At 40.8% G+C, this 14354-nt stretch overlaps 1 protein-coding gene across 1 annotated transcript in view; it reads left to right on the top strand.

Moving 5' to 3' along the window:
- The first annotated feature begins 229 nt into the window (after positions 1-229).
- Positions 230-14354, top strand: part of LOC144603696 (receptor-type tyrosine-protein phosphatase R-like) — a 202582-nt gene continuing 188457 nt past the window's right edge. Inside the window, exons 1-2 of the mRNA XM_078417335.1 lie at positions 230-474; positions 7354-7676. Coding sequence (XP_078273461.1) covers positions 417-474; positions 7354-7676 — 381 coding nt within the window. The 5' untranslated portion in view covers positions 230-416. The remainder of the gene's footprint in view (positions 475-7353; positions 7677-14354) is intronic.

Raw genomic sequence — 14354 nt, 5'->3', positions numbered from 1 at the left:
TCTGAAGTGTGATGTTTACCATCGCAGTGTTAATATTTGACCACTGACCCGCTGAGAAATAAATGTCCAGTTCAGCGCATTTTGCACGTTTATTTACCAGAGCCCAAGTTGAATCTTTGTGCGCACGTGATATTTTGTTTGCTGGGAGGCGCCTCTCCTGAAACCCATTGCCATTCGGCGATCACTGATTGCTCCCTCCTCCCCCGTTGTCCATCGCTTGCCAGACCCCTGTCTGCTCCACCGCATCAATAATGCATTAGCTCCTGACTGTATAAACCTCAGGATGTGCTGCGCCACAAGCTGATGGTAGAAAGGCTGTTTGTTCAGCTCAGATTGTGGTGTCTGATTCTAACTGCAACCTCTTCGTATTGGGGAAGGGGTGGGGGTCGGTTTTGGTGGCGTTCAATGGTAAAGGTATGCAGGTCAACCTGCGCATCTTGGCCGTGTGCTTCCTGCTCCGGTTCCACACTGCAGGTGAGTTCCATCACGCCTCTCCCTCGTATCCTGCATCTGTGATGTCCTCGTTTGAAAGTGAATGCAGGGCAGGCTAAATATCGCCACGTAGAGGGGGGGTCATTGATAAGGAAACAGTTAATATACGGATGAAACACTTGGGCTTGTTAAAATGGGGATGGATTTATGCTGGGAAAGATTGCAAAGCATAGATGCAGTACAGACCATAGTTATTTATTTTCTAAACCAACAGACCTGTCCTGTTGGTTCTTCGAGCTAACGTGACAGCGAGAGCCCATCCTTTACGGACAGGACTGGGTTAGCATCTCTGAGTTATCCCCTTGTCCGGCAGGGTCCCGGGACAGGTAGGCTGGCCTGAGGGGGGAAGAGGGCAGGTTATCATCAGGCCTGATTCAGCACCATGGTCAGCTCCGCACGGCCGGAGAGCGGAGAGCAAAGCGGGGAGTAAAAGCCGAGTCACAGCGCTGTGCCCTGACCAACCCCCCCGGCCCAGGAATACCAGGGCTGTACACAAACTGTCAGCATCATTGCGTTTACATCAAGATCATCTGGGGCTTTAATCTCTGGTAATGTCAGCACTGACCGCAGGCGTTGCACTGCAGGTTGTAATCCTGGTCCCTGCACCAATTCCAACTCCAATTCACTGATGTGGATAAGATACATATTTGCTTGGGTTATCAACGTCCTATTTTTAATGCAGAGGGAAAAAAAACCCTGTTACTTGGCATTGGCATACAACGCTGTCAGACCCGGCTGGGCTACATTGAGCTAAACCAGGCCCTGCCCAAGCAGCATGAGCCTGGAATAACACTGTTCAGACAGCACCCATAGTCACCCCTCGCCCTCACTTCTGACAACCGGCGCCAAGCGCTCACCGACCGCCTCTGCCTTCCCCTCTTTCCCCAAACCAAACTTCCTCTAACGTGTCTGTCACCTTGCGGGAACGGGGTGGCGCAGTTCTGTAGAGCTGCTGCCTCGCAGCCAAACGACCTGCGTTTAACCCTGTAGTATAAGAAAATAACCGCAGATGCTGGTACAAATCGATTTATTCACAAAATGCTGGAGTAACTCAGCAGGTCAGGCAGCATCTCGGGAGAGAAGGAATGGGCGACGTTTCGGGTCGAGACCCTTCTTCAGACGTCAGGGTTTAACCCTGATGTGTCTGTCTGTGTGGAGTTTGGTCGTTCTCGATGTCACCGCATTGTGTTTGCTCCGGATTCCTCCCACATCCCCGTTGTTGGGTTAATTGTCCCTAGTGCTGATAGAATTGTGGGGAAACAAAAATAAACGGGATTGGTCTACGGTGCATTTTTGGTGGTCAGCAGGGATTTAATGGGCGGAAGGGTCTGTTTCTGTGCTGAATTATTCTATGACCACTGTACTCTTGTTTTAATCTTGTTTCTCGTATGGTTTCTTCAAGATCAGTTTGTGCCCTAAACAAAATCTCAACCACTCCAGCCCTTTGTCCACGAAAACTAACACTCACATTCCCTTTGCAAAGACCGTGAACGTGGAGCTGCCCCAATATCTATGTCTGTATTTCCCAGAACTCCATTTTGAGCCCTGCTTCAATACTGAAACAGCACTTATCAAAATCATAAGAACATCCCACGTGACTATAACACATAATTGGGATGAACTTCTGTTGCCCAAAATTGGTGGCCATCAGCACTTGTGTCATTCTGGTGTGATTCCAAGGGTCTTCTACTGTGGTCTGGCTCCCAGCTCTCCAGCATGGTAGGGTGTAGCTTCGGGAGCTGTCTAGTGCTGTTCACATGCACACTGAATGACCTACAGCGAATTAAAGTCTGTGTCCTATCCCTGATCTGGCCCATCTTAAATGATTCACTGTCAATGTTGCTGCTGTTATTGAAAAGGAAGATCATTGATTTCATGCTGACTCTTGGAGCAATCCCATCCATCACATTCCCCCCTTTATTTCCTTTCACTTCCTCATCGATTTCACCCAGAACCTCCTAGCACCGACCTAGATGATGGTAATTTAAAGTTGCCAGTTAAATAACCATCCAGCACATCTTTGAGATGTGGGAGGAAACTGAGTGGTGTTGTTTGTTATATAAATTAGCTATTAGGATGATAATGAAGTTAACAGTGTTTGCAGAAGACATCAAAATCTGTGATATAGGATATCTAAATTTACAACAGAATCTAGATCGGTTGAGAAAGTATGCCAAGGAGTCAACTAGAATTTGACTCATAAGAGACATTGCACTTTAATATGTCAAATCAAGTTGGACTTGCACGCCAAATGATAGTGCCCTGGAGAGTGTTGTGGAACAGAGAGATATAGGACTACTGCTGCATGATTCCCTGAAAGTGGTAGTTCAGGTGGACAGGGTGGTGAAGAAGGCATTTGGCACACTTGCCTTCATTGGGAAGGGTATTGATTACGAAAATTGATGCATCATGATAATGCTTACAAATTGTTGGTGAGGCCATACTTAGATTTCTGTGTATCTCTGGTTACCATGCTATAGGACGAAAGTCATGAAGTTGGAAAGGGTGCAGAAGAGATTCACCTGTTACCTGGATGTGCAGGCTTGAGTTGTAGGGAGAAGCTAGAGAGGCTGGGACTTTTTTCTTTGAAGTGCATGAGGCTGACAGTTGATCTCACTGTGAAGAGTGATGGTGAGAGTTCAAGGCATGCATGTTCCTGTTAGAGTGAAGGGCAAGGTAGCTGGGAGTAAGGAATCCTAGATAATAAGGCTATGGTCAGCTTTAGGTTCAGGAACAGCTTCTTCCCTACAGCCGTCAGGCTATTAAACATTACTTACTGCCCATTATGCCTCCTGGCATGTAGGGCAACAACGAAGGTCCTCCACTCCTGGCCCAGTAGTGTTGATTCCTTCAGTTGTTGTTTCTGTAACATATTCATTTTACGAGGCGGGGTTGTTAGCCCTGTGCTCAACCCCTGACCTGGAGGACCAGTGGATCGTTCTTGGTCTCGTCTCTACCCTTCCACCTGTCCAGCATAGGAAACCCTAACAGGAGACGAATCCCTAACAGGAGACGAATCTCCCACTGGCGTAGCTCCAGGGAGACACACAAGTTCCCTGACCACGACAAGGTTGCAATCCAACGGGGAGTATTAAACATTACAACCTCCAAATTTAGCTCTGAGCTACATAGGCTTGGCGGCATTGGTTTAGTCTTTTTGTACTATTATTGTTTGTGTTTCTTTAATGTGTATATACTGAACTTTTTTTTCCATTTATTATATTGTTTGTAGAGTACTATGCTTATATATTCTGCTGTGCTGCTGCAAGTAAGAATTTCATGGCTAACCAATTTGTTCAAAATTAACACGATAACATTTTTTGAAATAAGATTGCCTATATTTTTCATGCTATGAAGAAGACAAAGTTTAAAAAGAAACACATTGCACCTAAATGTTCCCATCATAGCAAATTAGTTGACCCATTATGAGGGATTATTTGAAAGGCCATGTGACTGTCATTTTTTTTAGAACTGTGTATATTACATTATCTTTATTTTTATGATTGAGAATTCAAGGCAAGGATTATTGAACTTGGGGCGAACAGGTTAAAGCACAGGATTAGTCATGGTCTTATTAAATGAAGAAAACTACTCTGTTTCTTATATTTCAAACCATAGATATCTATAGTTATCAACAAGAGCTACTGGTGAAATGCCAGAGAATGTGTTGGAAAAATTTCTGCCTATTGTTGCTTGATCCAGGGCAGAACAAAATCTTTGGGGTGGAACCCAGGACTATTTTCCAGCAACTGTCTCCAATGCTGTTTGTCAAATTGGCAATGGGCAACTTTCCAATGCCTGTGACAGCTGAAGTGGGTATAATGCCTGTTGAGATGCTGCTCATGTGCCCATTGCATGGTTTAGGACCGTAATGTCAAACACACAACAAAAACCAGATTCAATATTCATTCGAATGCTGCCAAAAAAGGTAATTTCTTAATAAGCTAACGTGCAGCTCTTAACTTCACAGCAACACTGCTGTTGTTGCAACTGCCACCCCCTCCCATCCCTTGACAGAAGATGTGTGCAGCTCAGTCTGCCTGGACGCTGACTGCTGAGCTTTAATCAGTGTGACATACACAGCAGTGTGTGGTAATGTGAAAACTGAGACCTTCAACGCAAAGTCCGGCAGGCCTCAGATTTTTATTGTGCATCCCGCTTTCTGCTGGATGATGTCCCAAAAGCCGACTTCTGCGCTTTTGAAAATTAAATGGAGAGCGTTAGTGCCAGTGATAAGGTAGGAAATAAATTAGATTAACATTTTCACTTGAGGTTAACCAGGATATTTCCCTCAATGGACCATTTAACAGGTGCATAGAAAGAATTGCAATGTGTGAGGCTGGCATATCTCCAGCTGGAGCTTGTTTATATTTGATATTCCAGAGAGTGTAGTACTCTTGCCTTCTCTGCTAATGAGACATGGGATTGCACCAGCCAACTAATTTCTTTTTAGTGAAGTTGGTACCATGCGTAGCCAACACCAGGTTTAAGCCAACTTATTTCTCCAAATCCAAGTCCAAGTTGAGTTTATTGTCATATGTCGTTCAATGAAAATCTTCAGGCTGTAACATGGCAGGCACATAGACTCCTACAACACACAAAATGTAAATTATTCAAGACTGTGAAAAGAAAAATGTGCAAAATGAGGCATTAGTGAAAAAACACATGAAGTAAACATGTCTATGGTCATTCCTGGGGTTCTGTTGCTGAGATAGGATTAGGGTTCTGTAAGTATGTTCAAGAACCTGGTGGTTAAAGGAAAGTTCCTGGACCTGTTGCTGTGGTACTTCTGGCCTCTGCACCTCCTGCCCAACGGTAGCAGGAAGAAAAAGGGGATGTTCAGATGGTAGGGAAAAATTCACTACATTTTCCGTGTGCACACTTGACTTCACCTGAGTTCCGCTTCCAGAAAACAATAAAATAATTATAATAATGGCAATGTGAATTTAATAAAGTTATAGTTAACTGATCTATTTTTTTTCCCGCAATAGGCCATTAAAAGGTCAATATGTTGAGGAATCTGCATTATTTGAGCATTATACATTGACAGCAGCAAGAGAGTTTGCGAAAGTGAGGAGAATAAGTGAGGAGGCCACAGTTTAAGAATAAGGGGTAGGCCATTTAGAACAGAGATGAGGAAAAACTTTTTTAGTCAGAGAGTTGTGAATCTGTGGAATTCTCTGCCTCAGAAGGCAATGGAGGCCAATTATCTGAATACATTCAAGAGAGAGCTGGATAGAGCTCTTAAGGATAGCGGAGTCAGGGGGTATGGGGAGAAAGCAGGAACGGGGTACTGATTGAGAATGATCAGCCATGATCACATTGAATGGCGGTGCAGGCTCGAAGGGCCGAATGGCCTACTCCTGCACCGATTTTCTATGTTTCTATGTTTCTATGAATAGTAAAGGAGATCTTGACTTTAGAGATTTATTACAATTGTCTTGCACTAAACATTATAGCCTTTATCCAGCATCTATGCTGTGGATGGTTTGATTGTAATTATGTGCTGTCTTTTTCCTGACTGGATGGCACACAACTGTACCTCGATACACGTGGCAATGAAAAACAAAATTAAATCAAACTAAGAATCACTGCGTACAAGAGCAAGGAAGTTACAATGTGCCTTTACATAATAACTGTTTTGTTGTAATGGCAGTATTGTGTCCATTTTGTACCAAACTTAAAAGAGAATGCAGAGAACAGTGAATTGAAGGATTCTAGAGATGAAGGACTTTAGCTGTGTGGGTAGTCTGAAGAAACTGCAGTTGTTTTCCTTTGAATAGAGGAGTTTATGAGGGTGTGATTGAGAGAAGCTGTTACTGTGGGTGGAGGAGCTAACATCTAGAGGAGGTAGAATGAAGGTGATCCAGAAGGGACAATTAGTTTGACTGGTTAGGATTTGGAATGCACTCTCAAGGAGTAATAGTGGCGGCAGATTCGATTATAGCCATTGTGAGCAAGACAAACAAGTATCCTGAAAGAAAAGAACAGAACTACAGAGACAAAGCTTGGCAAGTGATAAGTGGATACAGGTGAGGGGGCTTGATTGGCAGATGGGTGGACAAAAGCTAGAGATGAAAGGGAGGCAAAAGGGTGTCAGGTAAGGAGGCGGGGTGGCACCATGGTGAAGCAGTAAAGTTGCTGCCTCACAGTGACAGGGACTTTGTACATACATTCTTACTGTGACCACTGGGGTTTTCTCCGGGTGCTCTGGTTTCCTCCCACATTCCACAGACATGCAGGTTTGTTGGTAAGATTGTCCCTGGTGTGAACTAGTGTACGGTGTGAGTGCAGGTCATGCGGAATCGTTGGGCCAAAGGTCTGTTTCCACACAGTATCTCTAAAGTGTAAAAGAGAGAGGGGAAAGGAGGATTGTTGCATAAAATTGGATAATTTAATGTTCATTTCATTGGATAGTCAAGCGGTTCCAAGTTTGCGTGTGGCCTCACACTGGCAATGGAGGGGGCCCAGGAGAGAAAGGTTCATTGATAAAGAGAGAGCATCCAGCTGGGTTGCTCTTGCATAGAGCTGGTAAGGCCTCTATGGTAAATCATGGCTGACCTTCTGTATAGTTAATTTTCTATTGGGAGATTGAATGGGGAGCATGTTTTGAATTTGGGCTAGCAGTCTTTCCGATTCAGGATTCAGGATATCTTTATTTGTCATCCAAAAAACAAATCTCTTGGACGAGATTTCAGACTATTGATTAAACATTTTGTTTTAGGTCGTGAGTAACAATGGGTTTAGGGTTAGTTTTAAGTGTTGGGGATCTGGTTGTCTGGGTATTGGCTATGTTAATAAAGAATTGAGTACATTTGCAGAAAAAAACGAAATGATCTTCCTTGCATGATTCTCTTTCAGGGTGCTCACCGGGAGATCATGAACACTTTGAGACAACAGGTCGGAAAATGCCACCTAGTGGTGGAAAACCAGCGTTTATTTATCACCGCGTACAAAGCATTGATAAAGATGTGGACTTAACTGGCATAGAAATGCAAAGAAGCAGAATCAGTGAGCCATTGTTCAGCAAGTACATAGACCGAGGCAGACCTCACCCTGCTATGATTGTCAAATCCACTTTGCCAAGAGTATCCAGTGATCGAAGCACCCACTCTGTCACAAACGATGACCAATGGTCAGAAACTGAAGACCTGCCTATTCCAGAAGAAGACTTGGTATCAGTGGTAAGCATATCAATCTAAAATCACAAAACCTCCTTTGACATGTGTTGGTAAACAGGATTTTTTGAAATCCAAGTATCATAACAGAATGCTACATAGTATTATATGTAACGGAGACGGGCTGTGACACTGCTCTGCACAAGCCTCTTGTCAAACCATATCACCATATCTTTCTATTCCTTTCTCCTTCATTTGCTATTCAGCTTCCCCTTCAATGCATCTGTGTTGTTTGGCTCAAGCTCATTGTAAGGTGGAGATTTCTCTTTATTTCTCAAATGGATCTGCAGATAATTACCTGGTTGCTCTTGGAAGTGGAAACAGCTTCTCTACATATAACCTATCACATCCTATCAGCTCATATTATCTTTGTAGTTTTCTCCTTGCGAGAGAAAGAAGTTGAAGATGTTCATTCTTTCCATTATATACATGCAGTTTGGGAAAATCTTAGTGAATCCTAATTTACAACGATTGTCACGTGTCTCAGTACAAGTTCTTAGTGTAATGAAAAGTGTTCAAAGATAATGGAGACCAATGATCATCTTGAATAAATTATTAACCTTTAAGTACTCACAATGTACCTAATTATAAAGTCGGCTAGTTTAAATTGAATTTCTCTCCACTTTCTGCCGTTGATATTGATGGACTTCTGTAGCAAGAAGCTGAACGTAAATCAATTATTTCCAATCCGTGGCCTTGATTTTGTCACGGAGATTAAGGAAAGGAGCCATGGATTATCACATAAATCATGATATAATTTAACAATGATCAAATCTCATTTTACATCATAAGCAACAATTAACATCACAAAGGAGGTTTGGATCAAACAATATGAATGATGCTCTCTTTTGCACAGATTTATCTGAAGTTATTTGAAAAGCTGGATTCACCTTGCATCCTGCTTGTTGCTGCCCTTCAAAGGAAACAATTTTCTGTTTTGCGAATGCAGATGGTGTTCTTATTTCTTGATTCACAAGTTGAATTCTTGCAGGATGCAATCAAATATAACTTGCTTTAATTTTTAAGTAATATTTTTGTTTTCTATTTTTTTCTTCTCTGAGGGGCTCTGATTTTAAATTGGGCTAAAACCTGCTGCTATTGATGAACTGCCCTTACTCACTGCCGACTTGAATGGTGAGCACAGGTTACAGTAGCACCATTGTGAGCTTGTTCTCTCAAATGGTCTTGATCCTAAATGTTGAGGCCCTTTGTGGTGTCTGTGAACCTTGATCAATGTAATGCTATTGTAAGGGGGCACAATAATTTCTGCCCAAAAGTCCAGTGGAAAATACCTTTGATATCTTGTTATCCTACACAACGTGCTATGAATAGAATACAAAAAGGAGATGACCACTAAGCATTTAAATACTTTACAACATATTTATTGATAACGCATCTATCAATGAGTCTTCTTCTTTTGTGTCCATCATCTATGTTTCAAATGTGACATTAGAGGGAGGGTTGAGTGTATGACTGATAGCTAACAGTCCATTGAAAACATTGAAAAGCAAAATTTAAAAAATAGTTTATTTGTAATTTTGACCACAGCCCTTCCCTAAATATACAGTCACTGAAGGATGGTTAAAGAAAATGATATACCTTAAATCTTTCACAGCTGTTTTCAGCAAGGTGATCGTCAAACCTGATGGACAGTGGACCCCACTTATCATATTCACTGTTCCTAGTTGTAGTGCTTTCACTACAGGTTTGTAGGTTAATTGGCTTGGTGTATGTGTAAATTGTCCCGAGTATGTGTAGGATAGTGTTAATCTGTGGGGATCGCTGTTCGGCACGGACTCGGTGGGCCGAAGGGCCTGTTTCTGCGCTGTATCTCTAAACTAAACTATTTACAGTTGTTTGGATAAGTGTGTATCACACTATGAACAAAAGGCCAATCTTGTTTCTCTAGATAGGGGACCATAAGTGAATCTGAGGCCAATCATTTGCACAATAAAATCTCATGTAGAATAGTTGCAGGAATACTGGTCAGGGGGTTTAATTAAATTGATATCAATGCTATTAAATGATATTGATATTAAAAATGAAAATTCTATAGTTTTATATATTTCTAAACTTGTTTCTAATAATCTTGGAAGCCAAATTTAAGAAATTAATGTGCAGGATAGATCTTACACATTGTTTTAAGTAATTAATACAAAATCCTTCCTTTGTTAGTAATTGTAAAAGGCGGCAACTTTAGTATGCAAGGGCCATTCAGCAGATTATGGAAAGGTATAATATTTGGAATCCACTGGCAACTGGAAAATCAGAAAACTAATTTGCTGTAATTTTTACAAATGTCAAACACAGTTTATATATGTTGACAGATAAGTTGAAAGCTGCAATGAGCACATCAAAGGTCTGCAATTCCTCCTTGCTTCAAAAGACAGTTTTTAAAATCTTTATTTCTTTATCTTAAAGCGTATCAGTTTAGATAACTAGGCTAATTGAATGATGCCTTGTGCGGAAATTCTGTGCTGCATTGCAGAGGTACATACACGTCGACTGGTGTCGTGCCAGTTTACTCTGTGATACCTTAACTGGGTCCAATTTGCTATTAGAAATGTTAATAAGGATGCCAGAGCAGTTTCCTGATACACGATGTTGAATCATATCATATCATATCATATATCTACAGCCGGAAACAGGCCTTTTCGGCCCTCCAAGTCCGTGCCGCCCAGTGATCCCCGTACATTAACACTATCCTACACCCACTAGGGACAATTTTTACATTTACCCAGCCAATTAACCTACATACCTGAATCTTGACTGACAGCACCGTAAATTTAAAACCACTGGAAGCACATGATTGAAGTTTAATTTTTGCCAGTTTTTAAGTCAGGATTTTATTAAATTTAAAATGTACTATTTATTTTTGTATCAAATAAGGTCCAAATATTAGCATTATGGAGAAAATATTTGGGTTGTTATTAGTCGTAGTGAGAGACACAATGTCAACTAAGGAGGTCATGCCCTTGTAAGAGCAAGTGTTGTAAGGCTTCTAGTTAGACCGTCATTGTTTCTGGGTTGAAATTACTTTAAAATGTGTCTGTTATACATAAATTCTTAAATGGCACCTGGAAATGGAGCATGAATGTATTCTTCCCTGCTGATTTTTTATCATTCAAGAGAATTTTGCTAAATGTTTTTATGTTTTCACTTTGGCATCAAGGTCAAAATGATCTAGCTTACATATTTCTCATAACTAGAACTCCTGTGATGATAACTGAAAAGCTCTATGTCTCACTATAAATGGATAGTTTTGACAGGATAGCTAGCGTAATGAAGCAATGCCAAGTTTGACTGTGGGTCAGTGAAAGTGTATCAAACTCTTTGTAGACATGGTTATAACTTGTGACCTTGGGATGCACTTTGCAGTCATCAGTTTGTTAACGGAATCTGAGTGTCAGGCTACCTTTATCAGCTGATGATGAAGTGAATAAGTTAGAGAGACAGATACTAGTTTACAAAAAACAGACACAAAGAGCTGGAGAAACTCGACGGGTCGGGCACCTTCTCTGGAGGACATGGATATGGAACACGAATAAGTTAGATTGTCTTGATTTGATTGCTGGAAATAGTACTACATGTTATTCTGCTTCTTAAATACACCAAAGTGTTATTCAATTCTAAGCCGATTAATCTTATTGCTTATTCCTGAGAATTTCAAACAATATTTAATTCATTTTACATGCTTTGTTCTTGTGGCTGTGATGATATTTCTCCTCTCTAATCCTAAAGCCAAATATTTTAAAAAAAGATATATGAATTTTTTTAATATCCATTTATTACTAAATTATAGAATGTTGCAGGGGAATGTAAATTATTTAGTATTCTGTTTCTTTGAACATGGTGAAAGATAATTTTGGTTTTCTGTATATATATATATATATATATTTATATCTTGTTCCCTATTGATTCTCTTCATTAATAATTGACCTTCTGGGGTGCTGCTTGAGTATAGATTTCAGACATATTAGGATTAATGGACTCTGTCACTTGCAACTACAACCTTTTAAAAATCCTATCGTACAACACATAAGTAGGCCATTTGGCCAACCAGTCAATGCTCTCTTCACTAAAGCATCCTTTCATCCTTCCTTGGCAATGCTATCAATATAACCTTTTGTTCTCCATCACCTCTTTTTTGCATCTATAATATTTGTCTTAACTGTTCCCTGCTGTGATGATTTCTACGTTCTGGATTAATTTTCTTTCTGAATTTCCCATTTGATTTCTTGATAAGTCAAATTAATTGATGCGTTTTAGTATTATTCCCCGGTGTGGGACGAATAAAGGAATATATATTATTATTACTATATTATATATTATTATTCCTCTTCCCCAGAAGGTAAATAATTTCTTCCTAACCTTTCAAGAGAAAGAGGTTAATGTCGAATCACGGAACTGTAGATGCTGGTTTACAAAATTTAATCCCGACCAGAAACATCACTGATCCATGTTATTCATGGATGCTGCCTGACCCGTTAAATTACTCCAGCACTTTGTGCCTTTTTAAAAAAGAAAGAGGTTGTTCATTATTTCCGAAGACATGTTTTCTTGCACTTCAAACATTATCCTTGTTAAGCCAGTTCACTCTGCCTTCTTCATCTTTATATCTTTGTATTATATTAATGGGACCAGACTCTGTGTACTACATCAAGAGTGATCTGATCAAGATGTAATAAAAGTTTAGGTCAAATACTACAGTTATCACTTCTATTCCTAAAGCTTAATATTGTGGTTGTCTTTGTTATGGTTTTATTGAGTTTTCAAAACTTTTGATGATTTGTAGTTTTGGGTCCATTTTGTTCCTTATTCCATTTGTATTCTCACTTTCCAAGTTTTGCAAATATAATCTAATGTATTACGTATGTTAACAATAATTTAGCTAATTAAATACCCATTCTATGTTTATTAATGCTGTCTTGCAAGGAGGAGCAAACTATTCCTCCCAATTTGGCGATTTAGGAATGATGTTTTTTATTACAGTTAACACAAACTTTTAACAGTAATTTCATACTGATCCAAATACAACACTCTGCCCCTCTTTTCCTGCTTCTGCCATTTTGAATAGTTCTCTTCTGCCCTTTTAATATTAAAACTATTCATCTATCCTTTGTGTGGCTTGTTGATGACATGTCCTGACCTCATTTGCCTTTTACACAATGCCTTACCTGGGCCCTTTTAGGGCGGCACGGTAGCGCAGCGGTAGAGTTGCTGCTTTACAGCGAATGCAGCGCCGGAGACTCAGGTTCGATCCTGACTACGGGTGCTGCACTGTAAGGAGTTTGTACGTTCTCCCCGTGACCTGCGTGGGTTTTCTCCGAGATCTTCGGTTTCCTCCCACACTCCAAAGACGTACAGGTATGTAGGTTAATTGGCTGGGTAAATGTAAAAATTGTCCCTAGTGGGTGTAGGATAGTGTTAATGTGCGGGGATCGCTGGGCGGCACGGACTTGGAGGGCCGAAAAGGCCTGTTTCCGGCTGTATATATATAATGATATGATGATGATGATGATGACTCACAGTGTTACTTTTGCTGACTCTCTCTGTCTATCTTCAAAGAATTTGATATTTGTTGGACAAGCAAGCCTGATCCTTTAAAAATCCATGTTGATCAACCTTTATTATGTTTTGGTTTTAATTAAAAATATATATTTTTGAGTATTTATATATGTTTCTTACCACTGATTTAGTTAGTTTAGTTAGTTTAGTTTAGAGATACAGCGTAGAAACAGGCCCTTCGGTCCACCGAGTCCGTGACGACCAGCAAACCCTGCACACTAGTACTATCCTACACACACTAGGGATAACTTATATTTATAGAATGCCAATTAATCTACAGACCTGTACGTCTTTGGAGTGTGGGAGGAAACCGAAGATCTCGGAGAAAACCCACGCGGCCTCGGGGAGAACGTACAAACTCTGTACAGACAGCACCCGTAGTCGGGATCGAACCCGGGTCTCTGGCGCTGAAAGCGCTGTAAGGCAGCAACTCTACCATTGTGCCACTGTGCTGCCCAGATGTTAAACTGAAAGCTCCTTGGTTGCTTAAATATGATCTATCAACTTTCTTAGGCATAGGAGGCAGCATGTGGAGGTGCAGTGGTAGAGTTGCTGCCTCACAGCGCCAGAGATCCGTGTTCGATCCTGACTAAGGGTGCTGTCTTGATGGTCCGAAGGGGCTGTATCCATGCTGTCCCTCTAAACTAGACTAAAGTAGACAGCTATTTGTCAATCTCATCACACTTTGTACTTTTCGCAATAAATTTTTAGCCATGGAATTTAATATCTCTGTTTCTTTTCTATTATTTTGTATTACACATGTGATCTTTCCAAAATAATATTTCAAAAGAATAATTTTTACTAATGTCATTAATATTCCTCTTTTCCTATAAAATTGCAGTCATCTTAAGCGCAGAAGTGCCAGGTCCTGTCTATCTCCTAATCTCCCCCAAGTTCGCATTGACCAATGATCACTAAAACACACTAGTTCTATCCTACACACTAAGGACAATTTACAGAAGCCAATTAACCAACAAACCTCTACATCTTTGGAGTGTGGGAGGAAACTGGAGCACCTGGAGAAAACCTACGTGGTCACAGGGAGAATACACAGAGCCCACACAGCCAGCACCTGTAGTCAGGATTGAACTCAGGTCTCTGGCGCTGTAAGGCAGC

Source organism: Rhinoraja longicauda, chromosome 20 (genome assembly GCF_053455715.1).
Source record: "Rhinoraja longicauda isolate Sanriku21f chromosome 20, sRhiLon1.1, whole genome shotgun sequence".
NCBI lineage: Eukaryota > Metazoa > Chordata > Chondrichthyes > Rajiformes > Arhynchobatidae > Rhinoraja > Rhinoraja longicauda.
The sequence above is the reverse complement of the archived record's forward strand: the minus strand, read 5'-3'. Positions and strand labels throughout refer to the sequence as shown.